This window comes from Microchirus variegatus, assembly GCF_963457635.1.
Source record: "Microchirus variegatus genome assembly, chromosome: 6".
NCBI lineage: Eukaryota > Metazoa > Chordata > Actinopteri > Pleuronectiformes > Soleidae > Microchirus > Microchirus variegatus.
The window spans coordinates 23,698,336-23,724,507 of NC_139807.1; the positions used below are offsets into that span (position 1 = coordinate 23,698,336).

At 43.0% G+C, this 26,172-nt stretch overlaps 1 protein-coding gene across 1 annotated transcript in view; it reads left to right on the forward strand.

The window, feature by feature from the left end:
• The window catches only part of LOC310928690 (peroxisome biogenesis factor 10-like), a 44,179-nt gene extending 18,763 nt beyond the window's left edge, over positions 1-25,416 (forward strand). The window contains exons 5-6 of the mRNA XM_083891329.1: positions 6,739-6,874; positions 24,951-25,416. Of these exons, the coding sequence (XP_083747455.1) occupies positions 6,739-6,874; positions 24,951-25,019 (205 nt within the window). The 3' untranslated portion in view covers positions 25,020-25,416. The remainder of the gene's footprint in view (positions 1-6,738; positions 6,875-24,950) is intronic.
• The last annotated feature ends 756 nt before the right edge of the window (positions 25,417-26,172 follow it).

Sequence of the window (26,172 nt, forward strand, 5' to 3'; positions counted from 1 at the left end):
CCGGAAACATGCAGTTAAACTGCACTTCTATGTATACAGCCATTGAACCAGACAGCACTGAGTATCACAACAGACAAACGAAGAAAACTTGAATGAGTCTCATTGAATGACAGTGTTTTCTAGCTTAAATTTCATTCAACATGGAATTGAAGGTCTTAAAAATGATTCAATTTGACTTGCTGAAACCTGCAGATACCCTGGGCAACTGACTGGTATGTTTATGTAAATATTCATTGTTGGAGTGACAGGGTCCAAAACACAGACCCCGTTCAGACTAACGGTGATGGTCTGACACCGGGCAGAATCGCTGGATCAAATATTGGAAAGAGGGAAATGTAAAATCCAATCCAAGCAGAACAATTATGTTTCTATGTTTTTAAAATGGTGGTTATGGCTCGGTGGTCAACTCAAACCACTTGGTAGTTTGAGTGATGTTGGTATCAGAATATTCTAAAGAGTATTATGTTGGACCTGATATTAAAGCTCACATAGAGTGGTCCTGTTGCACATATATCTTAGTTATGGAGGTCTACTTACATATATTAACTTGTTTTTATGGTCAAAAACCTCCTTGTTGCTGTAGACGAGCCGATAGAAATTCTCTCGTTTCTAAAGCTGTCCTCAGCCACGATATTTCAGCCTGAAATCACACACCCAGAAGAGTGTGTTGTGATTGGCCAATGCCCGGAAGTGACATAATCAGCACCCCCGCTCTCAGAAGCGTAGCTCCCCCTTCTGGAACGGTGGATGCACTGCTACTCATTATCAAAACATTGTTTTAACAATGTTTAAAAAAAGCTTCTTCACGACCCCCCGCCGCAGTCCCTTTTATGACTTTGACCCGGAGTCAGACCCAGAGTCAAAAGACACTGTCGCTCGCGAAACACCTCCACAACGTACGTTATTCTTCTTCTGCGGTTCAATGTACGCAACCGGATGTGCCCGGACTAGTGCCCTGAGCAGGACGATTTGCTGTTCCGGAGAACTGCTGTTTACGTAACCAGACCGGGTTTATTCAGAGATCTCTCTGAGCCCGAGATTAAAATAAAACACGGCATTCTCAGCAGTGGCTGAACTGTTTGTTTTCAAAACTTCAGGGCTTCGTAAACAAGGTAATGGCGCAGATACACACTAAAAACAGCGTTAATTGGAACTTCCGGTCTAGGTCCGCTTTAACTTTTGTCTTAAGTGACAAAAGTGACAAGTGCACAGCTGCATCACTGTGTGGGCCGGGAACTGCAGTGTCGTATACAGCTCATAAGTTTACATACCCTGGCAGAATTTATGAATTATGTGCCATTTTTCAGAAAATATGAATGATAACACAAAAACTTTTCTTTCACTCATAGTTAGTGGTTGGCTGAAGCCATTTATTGTCGACTGTGTTTACTCTATTTAAATCATAATTACCCATAATGACCCTGACATGCACACAATTTGACACAAACGGAATTGAATGACTATTAGTAGTTATGACTATTATTATTATTATATCTGTGGGTGTGTATAAAAGGTCGATGAGTTTTTGGACTCCTGACAGACCCGTGCATCTTTCATCCAGTGCTGTACTGACGTTTTTTTGGATTCCAAGTCATGGGGAAAGCAAAAGAATTGTCAAAGGATCTGCAGGTAGTTGAGCTCTATAAAACAGGAAAGGGATATAATAAAATATCAAAGGAACTGAGAATGCCAATCAGCAGTGTTCAAACTCTAGTTAAGAAGTGGAAAATGAGGGGTTCTGTTGAAACCAAACCAAGGTCACGTAGACCAAATACATTTTCAACCACAAATGCCAGGAACATTGTTCGGGATGCAAATAAAAACCCACTCATAACTTCAGGTAAAATAGAGGAATCTCTGATAAAATGTCGGGTGGCTGTATCAAGATGCACAATAAGGACACACTTGCACAAAGATGGGCTGCATGGTCAAGTTGCCACAAGAAATCCATTACTACACAAATGCCACAAAAGTATTCCACTTACAATACACCAAAAAGCACAAGCTTCAAACCTTCTGGCACAAAGTCATTTGGAATGATGAGACCAAAATTTTTTATTTTTATCGTTTGATCAGGGTCATGGATAGTTTGTGTTGTAATTATGATTTAAAAGGAGTAAACACAGTCATTTGACAATAAATGGCTTCAGCCAACCACTAACCATGAGTGAAAGCACATGGTTAGCACAAACGAGAAAAAATAGGAAAAAGTTTTTTTTTTTCAAAAGTAGGGATTTCCGTTTTTTAAAATTACTTTAAGTTTGTAAGAAGCCCCTACATGCTTCAAATCACAGTGTTGTGGGTCTTAAAACCATAAACTTTCTATTTGAATTAAGGTTGTTTGATCGCTGTGAATCATTCCTAGTTTGGGTGTGGCAATCTCAAATTCCAGAGCTTTTGTTGCTTTTTCGGGCCAATCAGCTGATGGAGAGTACTGCTAGAGGGGGGGGGGAGAGTGTGTGGAACTTTCTAACAGTTATTGAAGCGCGTGTGTGTGTGTGTGTGTTTACACTTTCTGTAAATCATATAAACTGCATTTCACGTCTCAATTATCACTGTGCTTGTCTCATATATGATATATTTAACTGAAATTTCTTTTCCAAACAACCAATGATTTATAAAGGAAAATCATGAAAATTTACAGGGGTGCCCAAACTTTTGCATACCACTGTATGACTACACAAGTGTAAGGACAAGAAATGATAACAGAATAAGCCACCCCCCCCCTATATTTTTTTTAGGTTATTTAATTTCAAATCTTAAGAGGTTATTATGTCCAGTTTTTTCATGTATTGTATGTGTATTGTTCTGTGTAGCAGTGTAGCTCACAACTATATTATCTGTGCTCATACAGAGCAGGGTGTGGTTTCACTGACAGCTTAGACCGGGAGGGGGTTGTGCTATGTAAATGTGATACGTATCCGCCTCACCCGAAAAGTGATCACAGTTGTGAGTGATACAAACCACCAATCGTAATTCCCCCCGAAAAAAAAAGAAAACTCTGTACTCTGAACCCCTGTGACCCACAAAAATTACTTTTCACTACTATGCCACTTGCACACTTATCTCAAACAGAACACTTCTGCTGCTACTACTGACTGTCTGTTCACTATTACAACTCCGAACTTATACATAAAAACGTTTTCCTGCTACTTCTTACATTTGTGTCCAGCCATGGCAAAAGGGTTCACAAGTCTACTTTGGGACATTTGGAGTTATTTACATATCCTGAAAGTGTGACTTCTAAGCTTTCCAACAATGTCAAACACCTGTCCATCTGATCATTTTTGAAGAAGATGTGGCCATTTGAATGTAGGCACTCCTCAAACTGCTTTAGGGAGAAATTCAGCCTGACAGATTTCGACCTTCTTGAGCAGCCAGGCCAATAGCTGCTCATTTGCATCACATTAACATGGTCACAACCCCCCACCCAGTCTAGCTGTCAGTGACATCTGATGTCTGTTAGCCCACAGGACAGAAACAGTGTAGCAGTTTGAAAACAAAGGAATGAATGTAGTTCATGTCAATGTAGTGTTATTTGCTGTAAGTACTTCAGTGGACTGATAAGAATCAGAATTTACTTTATTGATCCCCAGAGGGAAATCCTTCTGTTACAAAAAGCACTTGAATAAAAATGAGAAACAAGAAAGGTGAAAGATAGATACATACTTCAAATATCAAATAAAATATATCTAAGTGTGTGAAGGAGAGTTCAATATTTTCCAGACCATGGACTATATTATCATCTTCAATACCAGTTCCTCCCCCACAATGTGGCTGTACCTACCCACTCTGTCCATCACAGTTGATATGCAGGCTAAATGGTGACATCACAAGCGCACCCTCTTCTGCTTACTCTTCTGTGCTGTAACCTTTGGTGCTGGGCATGTGAAGTATTTTGTCTCATCAGAACAGAAAGGCCTGATTTTTTCAAAAAGATACGTCTGCCTGTCCATGGTCAGTCCAGGTGGGGCCAGGACGGGAAGACTGTCAACAGGGGGCAGAACTCCTGGGTTGCGCAGTAGCTGAAGCTCTGCATCACTGTGAGTTTGAGCAAGCACCACACCTGGTCTGTTGGCATCAAAGCTGTGACAGAATAGAAGCACACAACAGGATATTTTAAACATGGCTCACTGTTCACATGGAACACTATCATGTCCATTCGTGATTTTTTTATTCATAAAATGCAGAATTTTGAATATAAATACCTAAAGTGCTGATAACTCTTGATCTGTGGGAGCTATATAAGCATTTGGCTATTGTATAGAAATCAATTTATACACATACCAAGAGCCTTAGCCGACCTCATGTATAGACAACACACTGAGGCCTTGGACACATGGGTTGGCAGCAACTTCAAATGCCAATCCTTATGCCCAGGATTCTGAAAAAAAATAAAAAAATACTTGTTTCAGATCATGGTTCATGTTAACAGGCACTTTATCTCTGAATCAGTATAGATTGATCCGTAGTATTGCTTGCATTATGTGTGAATGCCACACCTTTATGTGCATGAATTGCACGTGTAATTAACACGTTCATCACACATTGTGTTAATCATGTGTGATTCATGCATGCAAAGGTGTGGCATTCACACATCATTCAATGCAATGTTAGGTTTCGAACACGGGAGTTTCGTCTCAAAGCATTTGAATTATCAAACTGAACCTGCTGGTGTACAAAATCTCAAAGAGGGCCGTGACATGCTCCTCTTACGGCTTATAATACGCTCATCTGACCGAACAGAAGTTTCGATGTGCGCATCATTCTCATTGTAATAATACAGTACCGAGCTAGCGAGCTAAGCAAGCATAGCTAATAACAATGTAGCCAAACGGCGTTATGAAACGCACAGTGGATTATTAAAAGACAGCGTCCCTACGTGCGTCTGTATGTGACTTTGAATGAACACTAACATAACATAGATTAACAACGTTAATGAAAACTCACCCCATAAGAAACTGAAAGGTATTCCGGCAGACTTCAGTGCCTCCGATCAGATAAGAGGTCCGGGCGTGCTTCCTTTTCGTCAGTTTTACGTCTGTTCGCCTCCAAAAGTCCTATTAGATAGGAGATAGAGCGGTGCTGGCGTCATGTCATCATCTCAGACAACTACCGTGTGTGTCCTGCTCTCTTTCAGCCGCTGAATAATCCATCTGTTTGTTGTTTTTGTGACAATGACGTCTGCTAACACGTTAGCATAAAGATCGCTAGCTTAAAATGCTAACAGTCCACACACAGCCGTCTCTGTGCTTTCTCTGTCCCTGTCCGCGAAGAAGCTGTTCAGCCACAGACTCATTGTCCTGTTCTCTTTGCCTTCATTTGTCAAACAAAGCTTTGATGATGACTGCTTTGATGATAATCACGCTTTCATTTCGCACTGCACACATACACACTGCACATACGCTGGACATTCGACACACTCTCTCTCCCCCTCCCTCTCTCTCTCTCTCTCGCTCTCGCTCTCTGAGTGAGAGCTGCATATTAATTAGCCATGTGTATTCTCAGTGATCGTCAGCTGATTGGCTGAAAAAGCAACAAAGGCTCTGGAATGTGAGATCGCCACACCCAAACTAGGAGCGAGTCACAGCGATAAAACAACCTTTATTCAAACACAAAGTTTATGGTTTTAAGACCCACAATACTGTGATTTGAAGCATGTAGTGGCTTCTTCAAAACTTCAACTTGTGTAATTTTGAAAAAAACGGAAATCCCTAATTTTGAAAAAAAAACACGTTTTCCTGTTTTTCTCGTTTTGCGCTCGGCCGACTTGTTCCCGCTTGGTCCGTGGCGGGTCACATTTACACTGAAATACTCTCTTATTGTTTATTATATCCGCGAGAAACGCGCGCAGATATTATGGAATCGGTCTCGTGCGTCCGCGTCGTCGTCCGCAGATTTTAGCCGTTAACGCGATAACTGGAAAGGCGTTTGAGATTAAATTTTCTTATTTTTTTTATGGGTCACATACCCCCTGTAGATGATCCCTATTGATTTGAGCTGTCTACCATTATTGTTAATTAGTTAATTAATTAATGATATAAAAACCAGATTTTCGCCTGTATCTTCCAAAGTATTGCAGGTATTGGCTTAAAATTTTGCATGGGCATCACATACCACCTGAGAATTATCCCTATCTTTGTAGCTTTATTATTAATTAGCAAATTAATTTATTTATTATGCTAAAAACACATTTTCGGCTTTATCTTCCAGACTGATGAGATATTGCCTTCAAATTTGGATATACCCCTTGCTGTCGGCCCCCGACAGCGTAGGCTAGTTTTAGTATCAGTAAATGTCTTGATTTACTGTGCACTGTATTTGTTGTTTACTTTAGTGTCAAGATATGTCTGTCTTTATTTGTTGTGCTTGCGCACTTTCACACTTTCACACTTTACTGTATTTACTTGTGACATATTTGTCTTGTCTTTTGTTCACCGTAGGATAGTGAGAAACATAATTTAGATTCCTTTTTATGTCTGGTAGATGTGAAGAATCAACAACAAAGCTGACTTTGATAAGGTGTTACTGTCACCAATTAAAATGACTTAATAGGGCTCAGGGAATGCTCAAATAAATACAATTAAGCAATAAAGAACAAATATTATAGCCTGAAAGTCAAGGTTTCCATTTAGCATACAAGCAGGTCAAGGCAAGAGTCACTGGACTTTCTCTCACTGAAGTGTTGTTTAAAAAGACCTTTATGAAATACACAATAGAAATTCTTTGTGTCTTCAGTCCTCAGCGCACAACAAGTGGGAGTCCCAGAGTCGCCCGCTGTATTCTCTGTCTGGATGAGAGAAGACACTCGACCTCCACACCCTGTGGACACCTGTTCTGCTGGGAGTGCATCACAGAGTGGTGCAACACCAAGGTCAGGATATTTTCAGTCAACAGTACACTGGCTTAGCATCTTTTTCCACATCCACGGTGACACAGAAGCAAAGAGGTCAAACCTGTTTGCTGGTTGTTTATCAACCTATTATTAGGATTTTATTTCATTTTTTTTTTTTTTGTCACTCATGTCCATTAATAAGTTTTACAAAATCTAACAACACTTTAAAAATACACACCATCAATGAACACAGCCTGTAATAACTGCTCCTGTGTTAATATTCACATAAATGTTGATGTGACATTTTCTTATGTCACATCAAAGTCAACACTCTGCAATTAACACACTAAAGCTATAAACACAATCATCGAACAAAAAGTGTATCCAGTAAGTTCACACTGTCTTTTCTCTTTTTTTTTTTTTTCATTGAAACATTTTTAAACTTGAGCACAGTTTCACTCCAAACACTGGAATAAACATATGCTTTACAGTGATGAGTGCTAACAGATAATAAAATATTTTCCCCCTATGAGCCTACTCATCATAATCCGAATCAGAAACAGGTTTATTGCCATGTATGCTTAAATCAATATAGGGAATTTGCTGCAGGCAATTGGTGCCAAAAATACAATAAAAAAGAAAATGATAAATGATCGGTAGAAAATGGATGGACTATATTAACTAAATTAAACGATAAACTATAAATCAATATTAAAATACAATGTTAACTACAGTTGCAGTCCCTATGGTCAAAAACCTCCTAATTGCTGGAAACGAGCCAATATAAATCTCTCCTCACTGAAGCTTTCGTTTCAGACTGAAATCTCACACGCAGAATACAGACTGTGTTGTGATTGATTGGCCAATACCTGGAAGTGACGTAATCAGCACACCAGCTCTCAGAAGCGCAGCTCCCCCTCTGGAACGGTGGATGCACTGCTACTCATTATCAAAACATTGTTTTAACAGTGTTTAAAAATGGCTTCATCACAACTCCCCGCCACAGTCGCTTTTACGACTTTGACCCAGAGTCGGACCCAGAGTCAGAAGACACAGTCGCAAGCGAAACAAGCGGACGTTCTTCTTTGCAGCTTAATGTACGCAACCGGATGTGTCCTGACTAGTGCCCGGACCAGGAGCATCCACTTTTCAGGAGAAATGCTTGTTAACGTAACCGGACCTGTTTTTGTTCAGAAATCTTGCTGAGCCCGAGATTACAAACAACACAGCGTTCTCAGCAGTGGCTGAACTGTTTGTTTCGAACCTTCGGGCTTCATAAACGAAGTAATGGCGCAGTGTCCACTGCAGAGTCATGGAGGGTGATAGGGATCGTACTGAAGTACACAATCATCTACACTGGCTTAGCAGTGTTGAGCTCCAGGTTGCTTTTGTGACACCACATCTGGAGTTGGTTGATCAGACCAATGAGGGTGGTGTCCTCTGCAAACAGTAGAAGCTTGACAGACTGGTGACTGGAGGTCAAGCCGTTGGTGTTCAAAGAGAGGAGCAGAAGGGAAAGAACACAGTTTTTCCCTTCACAGGTTTCAGTGTTATGAAGCTGGTCTGCTTAAATCACCATGCTGGTCAACTAGAGTTAACAGAAAAATAGTCATCATGGTTTATGTGTTGATTCTCACTAAAATAATAATAATAATAATAATGTTGGGACCTAAACGTGTGGCTGTAATCAATAGTTCTTTGTCTAAGGCCTGTATGCCTCTGTTTTATGGCCCCTTGACTGATAAGACATATAAATTGGAAGACAGACTCTTGTTCCTTCGCTCTTGTTGCTTCTCCTTGTTGCTCCTCCTCTCTTGCTGGTTCTCTGGCCTCGGGCCGAGGGCCCCTGGCCCAGGGCCTCATGGCTACGGCCATGGCCTCCGGCATGCGGCTCTCCCATGCTGCGGGAACGATGCCCGTTTTGAAGAAGCCGCCAGCTTCCTTTTCTCCGCCAGTGGGGATCACACCTCGGCCGACGCATCCCTCCATACCTGACGCCCAAACTGCTTCCACTCAGAGACAAAGAGGATCAACAGCTGTCTGCTGTGAGCCAAATAACGGCCCGTCCACACTCCGCGGCTCCAACAAACTGGACCGGACCCACGGATGGACCACACAACTTGATATCGGCTTACAGTAAGAGGAAATGTGTTCTGGGCAGAGTTAGATTATGTTTCTGTTTGTTAACTTCTCTTTGTGTTGATCGTGTTGGATTGCTCACCCACACGTTCGCATTCGTGTTATCTTCATAACCACGTTTCTTTGTTAGGGTTCGAGCATGACTGTGCAAGAACCATCTTGAAACTAAAAAAGTTATTAGGGTTCGAGCACGACTGTGCAAGAAACCTATTGAAACTGAAGGAATTCTTTATTATGGTTCGAGCACGACTGTGCAAGAACCCTCTTGAAACTGTAGGGATTATTAGGGTTCGAGCACGACTGCAAGAACCCTCTTGAAACTGTAGGGATTATTATTAGGGTTCGAGCACGACTGTGCAAGAAACCTGTTGAAACTGAAGGAATTCTTTATTAGGGTTCGAGCACGACTGTGCAAGAACCCTATTGAAACTGTAGGGATTATTAGGGTTCGAGCACGACTGCAAGAACCCTCTTGAAACTGTAGGGATTATTATTAGGGTTCGAGCACGACTGTGCAAGAAACCTATTGAAGCTGAAAGAGTTATTATTAGGGTTCGAGCACGACTGTGCAAGAACCCTATTGACACTGAAGGAATTCTTTATTAGGGTTCGAGCACGACCGTGCAAGAACCCTCTTGAAACTGTAGGGATTATTAGGGCTCGAGCACGACTGCACGACTGCAAGAACCCTCTTGAGACTGTAGGGAATAATCCTACAGTCTCAGGGTTTCTTGCACAGTCATGCTCGAACCCTAATAATAATATTAGGGTTCGAGCATGACTGTGCAAGAAACCTATTGAAACTGAAAGAGTAATTATTATTAGGGTTCGAGCACGACTGTGCAAGAACCCTATTGAAACTGAAAGAGTTATTATAATTATTATTAGGGTTCGAGCATGACTGTGCTGAAAGAGTTATTATTATTATTATTATTATTATTATTATTCCGGCAAATGAATCGCATTTTTGAGGCCTTTCCCATGCCCAAAAACTCACCGATTTTTGCGACTGTAGACTGTGATACCTCCTCGGTAGATGAAAGGGACGCAGAGTCACTGTTAGCATCCCCATGTCTGGTGTGCATATCCTGTTTGAACTTTGATGTTATCGCACCATCTGTTAACGTAGATGCAGATCCCACCACCTCTCTCTTTGCCCGACTGACGGGTCCTGTCAGAGACTGACCTCAGACTCTGGAACTTCATCGTCAAGTCAGGTTTCAGTGAGGGTGATTATGCAGGCGTCCTTGTAGGCTCTCTCCACCAGGCACTTAGCATACAGCAGCTCTGTCTTGTTGTTAACCACTTCTTCCCTGACCCTCTTTTTGGAGTCCCTGCTCGAAAATGACATGCCCAAACTAAATAGAGTAAATCTCTGCAGTTACAAGCTCGGTATATATAGCTTGGTATAAAGATAACACTGGTGAGATTCCACCAGAGGTGTAAGTTTCACTATCCACTGCGTCAGAGTAAATGTACTTGGAACACAGCATAACTGAAGGATTTTTTTCTCTCGCCTAAATTTTTCTTAAAGCAAATATCACCTTTTAGAATATGCAGTAGGAGCTTAAAAACACATGGGGGTCATGTAACGACATGAGCTGTGCAAAGTCTGATGCTGTTGAAATGAAGCAGAGTCAAATTACAGAGGTTTTAGTAAAGAGATGTCTAGGCGTTCTCTGTTGGCACAGTTTGGCACCATCTGTCATTTGAGATTTCTTAGGTACCAAATTATTAAAAACCCATTCAATTTTATTTACATGCCACTACAGATCTAAAAAGAACTTGTTTTGAAAAAAAAAAAAAAAAAAAAGTATGATAACTCGCTGTAAATCGATGCTCCCTGTGCGGTGCGTAATAACAACTCTGTGACTCTGCAGCGTCTTCAGTTACACAGCGCCATAGCTCTGGCTTACCTTGGTCAATTAGGGTGATTGACAGCTTGTTTTAAACCTCTAAATCCGTATAATCAGACCTCAGTCCAAATGCGTGAGAATCACTTCATTAGCAAGTCAAAAGGACATAAATGCATATGACGCATTTGTGCGGACGTTCGCCTTTCTCTAATCAGAACAATCTAATGTCGCTCTGTTAGGATCAATCAGACCGGGATTTGTTCCCAAAGCATGCTGAAAAGTGTAGTTCTTCATTAGAAGTGGTTTTGTTCCACAGGAAATAACTTGTTTTGATAAAGGGCAAAGGTAAGACAACATTTCTGCTTGTATTTCTTGAAAGTCAGTTGTTATTTTTAAGTTATTTTGGGGGCTGGATCCGTGAATCTTGGTCGTAGAGTGATAAAAATGGTACCGCTGGAATCTGTGGGTTTTCTGTTGTCCAGTCGACACGTGTTTCTTTTGTTTACATAATCACACTGACACTCCGGTGCCGCTTTTCAATGAGTGCGCTGTGACGGTTTTTTTCCGCTTCTGCTGTTTGATCCCCTGGTCCCGGGGGCAACCGCAAAGAAGAAGTTAAGAGTGCGGACATTCGCTAGTATGATGGAGGGAAGAGGAGGCCTGATTGGACGCCCTCCAGAGTCCAGAGTCTTGTTCGCACACCACCCCAGCTGCCTCTTCGTCTTACTTGGATCTCTGGTGGAAGTCCAACTGATGGTTTTTGGTTGCAGTGCTCGGAGGCCTGGAGAAGTAGGTGATCAGCCGAGCTGTAGGTGAGTGATACCTTGTTGCTGACTAGTAGGTCAAAACCCTAGCACCGGGTTGTTTTTGGTTGTCCACATGTTTTTACATGACCCCCATGAGTTTTTAAGCTTCTACTGCATATTTTTTTAAAGGTGATATTTTCTTTAAAGGTCACATAGAGTGGTCCAGTTGCACATATATGTGAGTTATGGAGGTCTACTTACATATATTAAGTTGTTTTTATGGTCAAAATCCTCCTAGTTGATGTAAACGAGCCGATTGAAATGTCCTTTTCGAAGCGCTTGTCAGTCGCGCTATTTCAGCCATAAATCTCGCCCGAGAAGACAGAGTGTGTTGTGATTGGCCAGCCAGCGTAGAGCCTTCCCACCTGTGTTGTGATTGGCCAGGTATCTGGAAGTGACGTAATCTATCACGTCAGCTCTCAGAAGCGCAGCTCCCTCTCTGGAGCGGTGGATGCATTGCTACTCATTATCAAAACATTGTTTTAACAGTGTTTAAAAATAGCTTCGTCACGACTCCCCGCCGCAGTCCCTTTATGACTTTAAACCGGAGTCAGACCCAGAGTCAGAAGACACTGTTGCTCGTGAAACACCTCCACAACGGACGTTCTTCTTCTTCTGCGGTTCAATGTACGCAACCGGATGTGCCCGGACTACCGCCCGGAGCAGGACGATCAGTTGTTCAGGAGAACCGCTGCTTACGTAACTAGTACGGGATTTTCAGTGATCTCGTTGAGCCCCGAGATTACAATAAAACACAACGTTCTCAGCAATGGCTGAACTGTTTGTTTCGAACCGTCAGGCTTCATAAACAAGGTAATGACGCAGATACACACCAAAAAAAACAGCGATAATAGGAACTTCCGGTCTAGTTCTGCTTTAAGGGAAGAATACCTTCATTTATGCTGGGTTACATCTGCTTTTACTCTGACACAGTGGCATCTACAGTGAAACTCCACTTCTGGTGGAATCTCACAAGTGTCATTGTTACAGGTCCCAGAGCGGAGACCTTGTTGACAGCTAATAGTTACTGTTGGTACTGTTGGAATTCTGTCTCTACCGATAACACTGGAAAACTGGAAAACAGCACAAACCAAGAGAGAGACAGAGACGTGATGTTCAAGTTTCTTCATCACTGAATACAATGCTTTATTCAACATATTTCCTCCTGATGACTTATCATTGATTTGCATTACTAAATTGCATAACAAAATGTCCATTTGGCACACATTTATAAATACCTGTTCTATCATATTAAATATCATAACAATATTATAACCTGTCCTTATTGTCAACACACAACAATAACACCAAATACATCATACATTCACATCACCTTACAATGACAATGTCTTTTAGGTTCAGCTTTCTGAAATGTGCACTTATGCACTTATATTCCTTGTTCTTCTTAGAAAACCTCTTATTCAAAACCCTGCAGGTTAATATGACTAGGCACTGGAGGAAACAAATACCAAAAATCAAGCAAATAAATGAAATATATATGTGTGCTTGTCCGTGGGTGCGCGCGCGTGTGTGAGTGCGTGTGTATGTGTGCGCGCAAGTGCGTGTGTGCGCGGGTGAATGCGAGTGTGTGTGTGTGAGAAACATACGAGTTACATCGATCAACTTAACTCAAACAGAGTATATAGTACATCAAAACAACACTACAAAGTACACGTATCATGTAGCTAAAGCATGTAAAACAAACCTGGAAAACATCACAAACGAAGAGAGAGACAGAGACGTGATGTTCAAGTTTCTTTGGCATCACTGTATACAATGAGGACAAGAGGGTACCTCTCTGAACACACCGTGCCAAAACCAACCCGCCACCCCACACTGCCCCCCACTGTTCTGGAAGCGCACTGCAGGTTTTTATCCCCAGAACAGAAACTCTCAATTGTGTTGCTCCAAAACAAACATAGAAGGCAGAAAAATAAAATATAGATAAAATAATAATACCCCCCCCCCCATGTGACCACACATTAGTGGGCGTCACATCATCTTTATTTTGATAATGTGGACATCCATATGAAGAGTATTACGGCAAGCATCTTTTGTAGATCCAGCATTGTAGACATTAGACAGACAAAAGATAAGACTAGACACAGTTGACACAGGGATGGGACTTCACGATACATGGATTAGACACTATACAAACAATTCGACGAGAGACAGAGACAGACGTGACGCCGCCATTGAACACTGACTGACTGTGTGCTGTCACAGCAGAGCATGGGCCGGAAGTTCTCTAGGTATAAGTTATTATCTCCTAGTTGCCTCGGGCTATTTGAATGTATCTTCTTTATATTTGTTGCTAATGATATCGATATATTGTTGAAAGTGTCAGACTAGGGATTGGACTTTTTTTGTTCCATGCAGTCTCAGATGATGGGCCGGAAATTCTCTAGGTATAAGTTATTATCTCCTAGTTGCCTCGGGCTATTTGAATGTATCTTCTTTATATATGTTGCTAATGATATCGATATATTGTTGAAAGTGTCAGACTAGGGATTGGACTTTTTTTGTTCCATGCAGTCTCAGATGATGCGCGCTTTGAGGAAGACGAGTCACCAGCCCGTTTCTGTGAATGGGAAAGGTGGGTGCGGGTCGGAAAGGTAACTAAGGAGCTTCGGCCGCTGTCCGTGGTGCTCAAAGGCAGGATGAGTGTGTGGCCAGTCACCTGTAACGTTAGCCTACATGGTGACAACAGCAGTTCTCTCCAGTGGCTGTTGCGTGTCCAAGCGTGTGTGTGCGTGCAGTGCAAACGAGCTTGCGCTTATGTTTAGGGCGGGGGTGGGGGCCACAACACAAGCTCTACAGAAATGAAGACAGCATCTCACCCAGTCAAGATCCTTCACTCTGGTGGACACCTAACGAGTGCAGGTTTAAAAACCTGAACCGTTTGGCGACACACCCGTGCCACTGGAGAGTTTTTCTTTTTTTTAGCCCTCATTTTTATTATCGCTGCTTTGATGGTCAGTAATGGACATTACAGCCATGTTTTTGAGCCTAAAATGATTTCACTGGTAAATGTTGCCAGTGAAATCAGCTGCTAAAAGACCTCACCGGAGCGGGTGGATACAAACGGAGACTTAAACCAAATGCCTGTCCGACAATTCTCCCACATAAGGAGCCTAAACGCCCGCGTGAAGCGAGTGAAATCCGCGTTAAAAAGCGGCAGAGACAAGAGACGCTGGATGCTCTCCTGAGCAGACAACCCGCATCTGCAGTCGCCGCTTCACTGTATATCCATATATGGAGACGCAGTTGCCGCACGTACACCACCGGTTTTGTCCCACTCTTGCCTCATCCCGTCTTTTTTGCGCTTCATTTTGATGCTCATTTTGTGAAACATTGTCAGTGCTGTCCTCCTCCTGTATGTTTCGCTCGGGTTCAAAATGAAAAGGCTGAACAGATGACATGTTTATGCTGAACAGTCACAACAGGGTCCCGAAGCCCCCAGTCAACCTTTTTACGTCACTACCCAGAGTGCATTGCGACGTAAACAACAATGGCGACCTACGAGTTAAACTATTTTTACAAATTTTATAAAAACGAAGACATCAAGAAGGTTTTTTATATCAATGTATTATAACTGATACTAACATTTATCTTTTAAGAACTACAAGTTTTATAGCCAGGGTTCCTTTTAAAGAAAATATCACCTTTAAAAATATGCAGTAGGAGCAGGGGTCGCGTTAACCGAGTTTTTCCGTTATTATCCGTTTTTTTAAAACGGTGACGGAAAAATCGGAGGGCCATCCGTCATTTTGACAGATTGCAATTCACACCCCTGACCACTTGGTGGCGAAGCGCATTTTACAGTAATTGGCTCTTGTAGAATAAGAAAAGTAGAAAAGAAGAAAAATGTCACGGCAGTTGAGTGTCAGAAGTTTCTTTAAAAAGCCCAATAACGATGTTGATAAAAGAGGTGAAAAAAGAGGGATAGATGCAGATGAAGATGAAGATGAAGAACAAACTCAGCCCTTGGCCTCGGCAGAGCGAGGAAGCGACAGCAAGAAGGTGAGGCGGAGTACAGAGTTCCGGGTGGTGCTGACAGCGCATTAAAGAGCTATGGACAGGAGGCTTTGGAGCGCATCTGTGACCCGCTCATATAGGGATGGAAGGATTAATTGGCCAGTGACCGGAACCGGCCGATTTTCACGTGATCGGCCGCAATCGGCGACCGGTCGGTCAGACAGAAATATTCTGATTTTAATAAGCCGGTCATATGCACCCGCATCGCGCATCTTCAGCAACACACGTGCACGCGGCTACAGCACATGTAGTAGAGTGTAGAGCTGGGCGGTATACCGGTTCACACGAATACCGTTTTTAGTTTCGTTATGATGTGAATTTCCGGTATGATGCGCCATACCGGTGTATTTGATTACACAACATCAGCGCAGCCGCGGCAAGAGTCAGGACCTTAAATCACTTGCACTAAACGTTTGATCAGCATTTGTTTGTGTGGTGTTTAGTATTGTAAAATAAATAGCCGGAGAACTTCTCTGTGCTTCAGTCTACGCGCTTTATTCGCTCTTCTTCTTCCTGCCTACAAGCACACCTTTACTTCACATACCTACAACAGCGCCCTCTATGTTCACATCTGCATTATAACACAACACATTATTTCCCTTTTCCTTGAAGGAATTACTTTCACAGACTGATTAAATGAAGCATTTTTCTTCTTCTTTCAATAACAAATATCAACTGCCGTAAGTACTATAAATGAATAGCAGAATGTATGAACCTTAGTATAACTCATCTTCTTCCACAGGATATGTAAGGTTAAACAAATGTACACATCACGTGATTTTAACTAAATGATATGCACTGTATGAAATGTTAAACCACTTGCAAACATAAAATTTTTTTCTTTAACTCAGTTCTCAGCATCACACAAATTAACAGTAGCAAATCATTGTAACAGTATGGAACCTTATTTGCATCAGTCATTATATCAACAACTCTATTCCTATATTTCAAAAGGAACAGTATCAAAACATTTTCCTTTTATAAGGACCCCTGTATCAGTGCTTCAATCACGTGCTCTTTCATCTAACAAAACCTGTCAGCCATTGGGGTGAATTTCTTGTTCTCTGGGTCCGCCTTGGGCCTAGCTCTTGGACATTAGGGTGTATATTCTCAGTCACCATAAATCCATCAAAAGTAGTGTTGTTGTCTATACCAGTGGAGGTCAGAGCTCCTTTAGGGAAGGATGTCAGCTTGGATGCGTTCCATTTCCGACCATCACTGAGCAGGTAAGTGTTAGGTCCTACTTTCTTGATGACAGTCAAGGGTTCTGTGAATCTGGATGATCCCTTTGGAACATGTTCAGGTCTTCGGACACGCACTGTATCATTGACTTGGAACATAGGTACTTTTGCACCAACCTTTCTGTCTGTGTGCTCTTTGCTTTTTTGTTGCTTTTGTTTTACCGTCTCTTCCACTTGTGCGTGTGTCTTGATGTTGTGTGAGACAGGGAGTACATGTAGTTTTGTGCGCATCTTTCTGTGTCTCAGCAACTCAAATGGTGTAGCTCCTGTTGTACCATGTTGTGTGGCACGATAGTACTGTAAGAACTCTGTAACAGTTTTTACCATGGTCTGTGCATTTTGTCAGCTGTCTGTAAGCACTCCTTAAGCACTCTGTTGAACCTCTCGATGGCTCCATTAGCTCTTGGATAGTATACACTAGAGCGCAGGTGCTTTATCTCTCTCTCCCTCAGAAAATTGGCAAATGCATGGGAGATGAACTGACAACCATTATCAGAAACTAGGTAGAGAAGATTTCCCTCACGGCTGAACACAGTGGTCAAAAACTGAATAACAACCTCAGCAGTGACCGTAGTGGCAAAAGCTACCTCAGGCCACTTACTATAGTAATCAATCAGAGTAATGGCAAAGCGACAGTCCCATGTAGCATGGTCAAAAGGACCTGTAATGTCAATCCCTACTTTTTCCCATGGTCCATTTGGAAGATCCACAGGTATGAGCGGTGCAGGTGCAGTTTTTGCAGTCTTATCGTTGTACTGGCATGACACACATGAAGCTATCATATTGTGTACATAACTGTCCATTTGCGGCCACCAATATAGCTCACGAAGTCTCTGCTTTGTACGCACCAGTCCTTGGTGTCCTTCATGTGCCAGATCAATCACTCTGGATCTGAGTGAAACAGGAACAATCAAGCGATCGGTGCCCCTCATGGTGAGTGAGTTTTCAACGGCCAGTTCATCTCTCACCTGGAAGTATGGAGCAAGTTCAGGTGTCATATTCTTCCGGCATTTGGGCCAGCCTGTCTGAATCTGACGTCTCAGCTGGGTCAGTTCATGGCATGTGTCAAAGGCTGCAGTGAATTCTGGCAAAGAAACAGCATGTACAGACTCGTGAAAGACAGCAGCGACCATGTCTGGTACCTCAGACGCATCTCCCGTAGTGGAAAGTGGAAGCCTGGAAAGGCAGTCAGCTGTCCCATTCAATTTGCCTGGACGGTAAGTAACATCATACGTAAAACAAAGCAATCTAGCTGACCATCTGGCAATTCTCAGACCAGCGCGACCAGTCCCTTTGGATGTGAGCAGAGATGTAAGTGCTTGGTGGTCAGTACGAAGCATGAAGTGACGTCCCCACAAGTAGGTTCTCCACTTCTCTACCGCCCAAACACATGCAGGAGCTTCACGTTCCACAGTAGAGTACTTTCTTTCAGCAGGGGAAAGAGTCCTGGAAGCAAAGGCAACAGTTCTCTCAGTGTTGTCCGGGTGGAGTTGAGTGAGTACAGCCCCCAGCCCGTAGTCCGAAGCATCAGTGGTCACTAGAGTAGGCAGTTCAGGGTCATAAAGTGCCAGGGCAGGGCTCTCAAGTATCAGCCTTTTGAGTTCGGCAAAACTGGACTCAGCCTCAGCAGTCCAGGTGAACTTCAGATCAGTACAGTCTTTAAGAGTGGCACGTAATGGTTCAACAACAGTGGTAAAGTTAGGAATGAACTTACTGTACCACGATGCAAGACCAAGAAAGGATCTAAGGGAACCTGTGTCATGTGGGGCAGGCGCATGAGCCACTGCGCTGACTCGATCTTTGTCAGGGTGAAGTCCATCTTTGGATATAGTGTGTCCTAGGAAAGACAAAGATGACTGCTTGAACTTACATTTACGCATGTTCAGCTTGAGTCCCACCTCATTGAAGGCATGCAGCACTCTCCGTAAGCTAGCATCATGATCCTGCTGAGTGACACCATAACATATAATATCATCAAGGTAAGCTTGTACTCCTGGGAGGCCAGACAGTATGGTAGACATAATTTTTTGGAAAGCTGACGGAGCTGAAGCAAGGCCAAATGGAACACGACAGAAACGGAAAAGGCCCTCATGTGTGATGAATGCAGTTATATCACGACTATCTGGGTGGAGCAACACTTGGTGATATGCAGAGGCAAGGTCAATGGTGGAAAACATAGTAGCCCTCCGCAGATTGGTGAGCAGTTCGTCCATGTGTGGTAAGGGGTAGCAGTCACAGACAATTGATTTGTTTGGCTCTCTCAAGTCTACACACATACGAGGCTTTCCTCCATCTCGTCTCTGCTTGACAACGATGGGAGAGACCCATGGTGACGCATCAATGCGTTCAATTATACCCCTGTCTTGTAGGTCTTTGAGCTCCTCAGTAACTGCCTGTCTCACTGAGAAAGGAAGTCTCCTCAGCTTCTGCTGAACTGGAATGGCATGTGGCTTAAGCCGTATCGTGTGCACAAATCCTCTTGCACATCCAACTTCTTGTACCTGAGCTTCTGCAGCAACCAGTGGTAGTGCAACTGGCACTGTTGATTCAGGGTCAGGAGAGGCATTGGGTTTTGCAGCAGGAATAACTTTGTTACCCTCAATACACATATGCAGAGCAACCACCAGGTTTAACCCAAGTAAAGCAGCACCTGACTCAACAACCATAAATGAGCATTTAGCTGAATGTCCCTCATGAGTTACTGTTGCATGTAACTGTCCAACAACTTGTATTTTCTCTTTTGAATATGTGCACAGTGTTACATTAGGCTTAGCAAGTTCACATGTAGGAAAGAGGTTCTGGTATATGCTAACAGGAATAATAGACACAGATGAACCTGTATCCACAACAAGCTCAACATCATGAGAATGTTCATTAGCATCAACATGTACAGTACAGATGATTTTATCCTGCACAGCATCATTCATGTAAAGCACAGTTAGTTCATTTATCAGTACCTCACGCACCTCTTGTTGGCCAGACCGACAAACTTTGGCAAAATGTCCCATCTTACCATAGGAGTTGCATGTGGCTTTGGTTGCAGGGCATGATGGCTTATTAGCCAAGTGGCTGGTAGATCCACAGCGGTAGCAGGAGCGACGTTTACCGTTGTGCGGAGCCGTAGCAGGTGCGGTTCTCGGGGCCAGCTTCTTCTTTTCCCGCGACCGGTTGTTCCGCGTCTGCGAGTGTGAGTGTATGGCTCTCACCGGTGCAGCAGCAGTGCTGTCAGAAAGGACGTCCGCGTTGCGTATTCCGGTCTCGATCTGCAGAGCTAATGCAGTAGCCTTAGCCAGATTCAGGTCCGATTCCAGCAACAGTCTGTCTCGTATGCGTGTATTGCCAATGCGTTCTATCAGTTGATCACGAAGCATCTGCTCCTCCATATCCCCAAACTCACAAGCAGCAGCGAGTTGACGTAGTGCAGCCAGAAACTCGTTTACATGAAGCTATCATATTGTGTACATAACTGTCCATTTGCGGCCACCAATATAGCTCACGAAGTCTCTGCTTTGTACGCACCAGTCCTTGGTGTCCTTCATGTGCCAGATCAATCACTCTGGATCTGAGTGAAACAGGAACAATCAAGCGATCGGTGCCCCTCATGGTGAGTGAGTTTTCAACGGCCAGTTCATCTCTCACCTGGAAGTATGGAGCAAGTTCAGGTGTCATATTCTTCCGGCATTTGGGCCAGCCTGTCTGAATCTGACGTCTCAGCTGGGTCAGTTCATGGCATGTGTCAAAGGCTGCAGTGAATTCTGGCAAAGAAACAGCATGTACAGACTCGTGAAAGACAGCAGCGACCATGTCTGGTACCTCAGACGCATCTCCCGTAGTGGAAAGTGGAAGCCTGGAAAGGCAGTCAGCTGTCCCATTCAATTTGCCTGGACGGTAAGTAACATCATACGTAAAACAAAGCAATCTAGCTGACCATCTGGCAATTCTCAGACCAGCGCGACCAGTCCCTTTGGATGTGAGCAGAGATGTAAGTGCTTGGTGGTCAGTACGAAGCATGAAGTGACGTCCCCACAAGTAGGTTCTCCACTTCTCTACCGCCCAAACACATGCAGGAGCTTCACGTTCCACAGTAGAGTACTTTCTTTCAGCAGGGGAAAGAGTCCTGGAAGCAAAGGCAACAGTTCTCTCAGTGTTGTCCGGGTGGAGTTGAGTGAGTACAGCCCCCAGCCCGTAGTCCGAAGCATCAGTGGTCACTAGAGTAGGCAGTTCAGGGTCATAAAGTGCCAGGGCAGGGCTCTCAAGTATCAGCCTTTTGAGTTCGGCAAAACTGGACTCAGCCTCAGCAGTCCAGGTGAACTTCAGATCAGTACAGTCTTTAAGAGTGGCACGTAATGGTTCAACAACAGTGGTAAAGTTAGGAATGAACTTACTGTACCACGATGCAAGACCAAGAAAGGATCTAAGGGAACCTGTGTCATGTGGGGCAGGCGCATGAGCCACTGCGCTGACTCGATCTTTGTCAGGGTGAAGTCCATCTTTGGATATAGTGTGTCCTAGGAAAGACAAAGATGACTGCTTGAACTTACATTTACGCATGTTCAGCTTGAGTCCCACCTCATTGAAGGCATGCAGCACTCTCCGTAAGCTAGCATCATGATCCTGCTGAGTGACACCATAACATATAATATCATCAAGGTAAGCTTGTACTCCTGGGAGGCCAGACAGTATGGTAGACATAATTTTTTGGAAAGCTGACGGAGCTGAAGCAAGGCCAAATGGAACACGACAGAAACGGAAAAGGCCCTCATGTGTGATGAATGCAGTTATATCACGACTATCTGGGTGGAGCAACACTTGGTGATATGCAGAGGCAAGGTCAATGGTGGAAAACATAGTAGCCCTCCGCAGATTGGTGAGCAGTTCGTCCATGTGTGGTAAGGGGTAGCAGTCACAGACAATTGATTTGTTTGGCTCTCTCAAGTCTACACACATACGAGGCTTTCCTCCATCTCGTCTCTGCTTGACAACGATGGGAGAGACCCATGGTGACGCATCAATGCGTTCAATTATACCCCTGTCTTGTAGGTCTTTGAGCTCCTCAGTAACCGCCTGTCTCACTGAGAAAGGAAGTCTCCTCAGCTTCTGCTGAACTGGAATGGCATGTGGCTTAAGCTGTATCGTGTGCACAAATCCTCTTGCACATCCAACTTCTTGTACCTGAGCTTCTGCAGCAACCAGTGGTAGTGCAACTGGCACTGTTGATTCAGGGTCAGGAGAGGCATTGGGTTTTGCAGCAGGAATAACTTTGTTACCCTCAATACACATATGCAGAGCAACCACCAGGTTTAACCCAAGTAAAGCAGCACCTGACTCAACAACCATAAATGAGCATTTAGCTGAATGTCCCTCATGAGTTACTGTTGCATGTAACTGTCCAACAACTTGTATTTTCTCTTTTGAATATGTGCACAGTGTTACATTAGGCTTAGCAAGTTCACATGTAGGAAAGAGGTTCTGGTATATGCTAACAGGAATAATAGACACAGATGAACCTGTATCCACAACAAGCTCAACATCATGAGAATGTTCATTAGCATCAACATGTACAGTACAGATGATTTTATCCTGCACAGCATCATTCATGTAAAGCACAGTTAGTTCATTTATCAGTACCTCACGCACCTCTTGTTGGCCAGACCGACAAACTTTGGCAAAATGTCCCATCTTACCATAGGAGTTGCATGTGGCTTTGGTTGCAGGGCATGATGGCTTATTAGCCAAGTGGCTGGTAGATCCACAGCGGTAGCAGGAGCGACGTTTACCGTTGTGCGGAGCCGTAGCAGGTGCGGTTCTCGGGGCCAGCTTCTTCTTTTCCCGCGACCGGTTGTTCCGCGTCTGCGAGTGTGAGTGTATGGCTCTCACCGGTGCAGCAGCAGTGCTGTCAGAAAGGACGTCCGCGTTGCGTATTCCGGTCTCGATCTGCAGAGCTAATGCAGTAGCCTTAGCCAGATTCAGGTCTGATTCCAGCAACAGTCTGTCTCGTATGCGTGTATTGCCAATGCGTTCTATCAGTTGATCACGAAGCATCTGCTCCTCCATATCCCCAAACTCACAAGCAGCAGCGAGTTGACGTAGTGCAGCCAGAAACTCGTTTACCGTCTCATCCGGTCTCTGTGCCCGCTGACGAAACTTGTGATGTTCCGCTATTACATTAAGTTTGGGAACGAAGTGCTTTTTCAGTCCACCCACAACTGTAGCGTAAGTATCACCAGTATCTGGCAAAGCATAAAACAGTCTCTGTCCCTCTGTTCCCAGTGCATGGAGAAGAATGGCGCGTTTGCTAGCATCGGGCCAGCCATCCCCTGTAGCATCGATAACTAGCATGTAGTTCTCAAACATCTTCAACCATATAGTAAAAGCGATAGCAGGTTCGCCTGGGCAAGGCATGAAAGGTGCAGGCAAAGGTACGGAAACGGCCATCCTCGTCGCCAAAATGTGGTGTTTAGTATTGTAAAATAAATAGCCGGAGAACTTATCTGTGCTTCAGTCTACGCGCTTTATTCGCTCTTCTTCTTCCTGCCTACAAGCACACCTTTACTTCACATACATACAACAGCGCCCTCTATGTTCACATCTGCATTATAGCACGACACAACAGTTTGTTTGTCATTTAAACCTGTGTGCGCAGAGAGAGAGGGGCGAGAGAGAGAGAGATGTGTGCTCTTGGTCATTAGTTAATTTACTTATTTGTGTGAAGGTACTATGTTGTGTAATATGTTGAAACTTAAATAAACTACACATACAGGTAGTGATTAGTTTTTGTATTTTTAGTTGGATATTGGATGTGAACTGATTGTATTTCTATGTTAAAATGTTCTATTAAAGAAAATATGCAAAAATATATATCTTTCTGTATGCTGTAAAGTGGTTTTAAAAATTGAAATCGGAATCGGAATCGGCTGGTCAAACTTCTTGAAAAATCGGTGCATCCCTACCACTATTTATTGTTCATATGTAGGTACTGGGGCCATACAGTCAGATGTTTTTGTTACTGCGGAGAAAAAGTTACATATTCTTCATATTCTGCTTGATGTGTGTATCCACGGTGTGGATTATTTGTTCAGTTTTTTTGGACTGAAAACTAATTAAAAATGAATTAAAATGAAATGCAATTGAATATTTATTATCATTTAAAAAATTAGTGACCGGTAAAAATAGCTTATGACAGGATTTTTATGACCCTGTCAGTCAAAATGACAGACAACAAAAAAGTCTAGCGCAACCTCTGAGTAGGAGCTTAAAAACTCATGGGGGTCATGTGGACATTAGATGTGCAAAGTCTGCAGCATTACCTCCTGCCTGTCCTGGTGAAATGATCCGCTGGCTCAGACGGCTCTGTCATTAGATACTCGTGTTATTGATAGATTTGTTGTTGATGCATTAATTTGTTTTTAATGCAAATGTTTTGACATGACAGTTTGAAAGTGTGTATATTATTAATGTTTCATTAATGTTAATTTAGAATTTTAGATTTATATTAAAGCTCCCAAAGACTGGAAGTTCCAATTAACGCTGCACCATTATTGAAGCCCATTTATGAAGCCCTAAAGTTTCAAAACAAACAGCTCAGTCACTGCTGAGAACGTTGGGGTTGTATTGTATTTCCGGGCTCAACATGTGGTCTGAAAAATCCTGGAATCATGACATCTTGACATCTTGAAGCAGTGTCAGCTATCCATGATTGATTAATTTAGTGATTGGTTAATAATCGATTAAGTGTTGCTGCCCTAATTCATTACATGATTTTCAAGACCTAATGACCACTCAAAGTTTTTTACACTATAGTTTTGTCTTTTAGCTTTTCTCACAACCCATTTTACCACAAAACCATAGCCACACCCTGTGACTTAATGTAGACCATGTTTGAATTTAAACTGGCTTGGCAAAGTTTACTGAGGAGAGTATAAAGCTCCAGGTACTGACGTTGTTGTTCTGATGAAATTTGACTCTCTGCACCTCAACTTATCTGTGCAAATGTTAACATTGTTGTTTGTGTTTGTGTTTATTTTGCTGCTCACAGGCTGAGTGTCCTCTGTGTCGGGAGAAGTTCCAGCCTCACAGATTGGTTTACCTGAGGAACTACAGCTAGAAACACACATGCACGCATACAAACTTGTTTTTGGAATGAAGACACATCATGGACATAATACATTTACCGAGCCCTGTAACCTTTATCATCACAACTAAGTGCCAAACCCTAAATCTTACCCTAACCCTAAAACCAGGTCCAGGTGTGTACTTGTTTTGGACCTCACACATATATAAATACAAGTACACACACACACACACACACACACACACACACACACACACACACACACACACACACACACACACACACACACACACACACACACACACACACACACACAGTGTTGAGTGTGAACACATTACTGTTACTGTTTCACATTCATAACATCATAGACTGTTTCAACATGCTGTAATTTCAGGTTTAACCTGATTAATTTTAATTAATCAAAAAAAAAAAACACGCAGGTGTTAATAAAATGCAGTTAATGTCTAACTGCACTAGTTCCTGTTTTTCTGTTGATTAAAGCTGAACTTGGACAAAATATTTGATTTGCGAGAAAAGTGGGTGATGGGACATTGAAGTAATAAGTTTGATAATCACATGCATCATGACATGAAATTAACACTTATTTTAGTCCATATTTGCATTGATTGTTAACTAAAATCTTATTTCTGATGGGAAATGTCAATGTGGTTAAGATCTAGACCAGGGTCTCCAAGAGATGCGCCCTACCTACAAGGGCATAGACTGTGGCTGTCACACTATGAGTAGGCAAAGTGTGAAAAAAGATAATTCACTCATGTTTTTGTGGTCTGCCTCAGTCTAAGTACAGGAGATAAAACATGCAATGTTGACTTCTGTCTCGTTGTTACATAACAATGATACAGTCCTGGTATTGTTGTCTCGCTCCGCTTTGTCCCTAAAAAAACGCGAGAGTGCAGACGAGGGCAACAATAACCGGAAGAGCGGAAGTATGTGAAGTGTTCTATTCATGGTTGACAGTGCAGCACATAGTTGGTGTCCCTGGTGTTCATTAGGGAACATGTCTGTGACATGCTTCGGTCAAAATACCTTAAAGATGACTCTGAGGCTGAAAGTTGTGTAGAACACTGTGCTGCACTATGCAGCCAAGAATAGAACACTTTGTGGACTTCCGCTCTTCTGGATACTATTGCCCTCGCCCGCACTCTTGCGTTTTTTAGGGACAAAG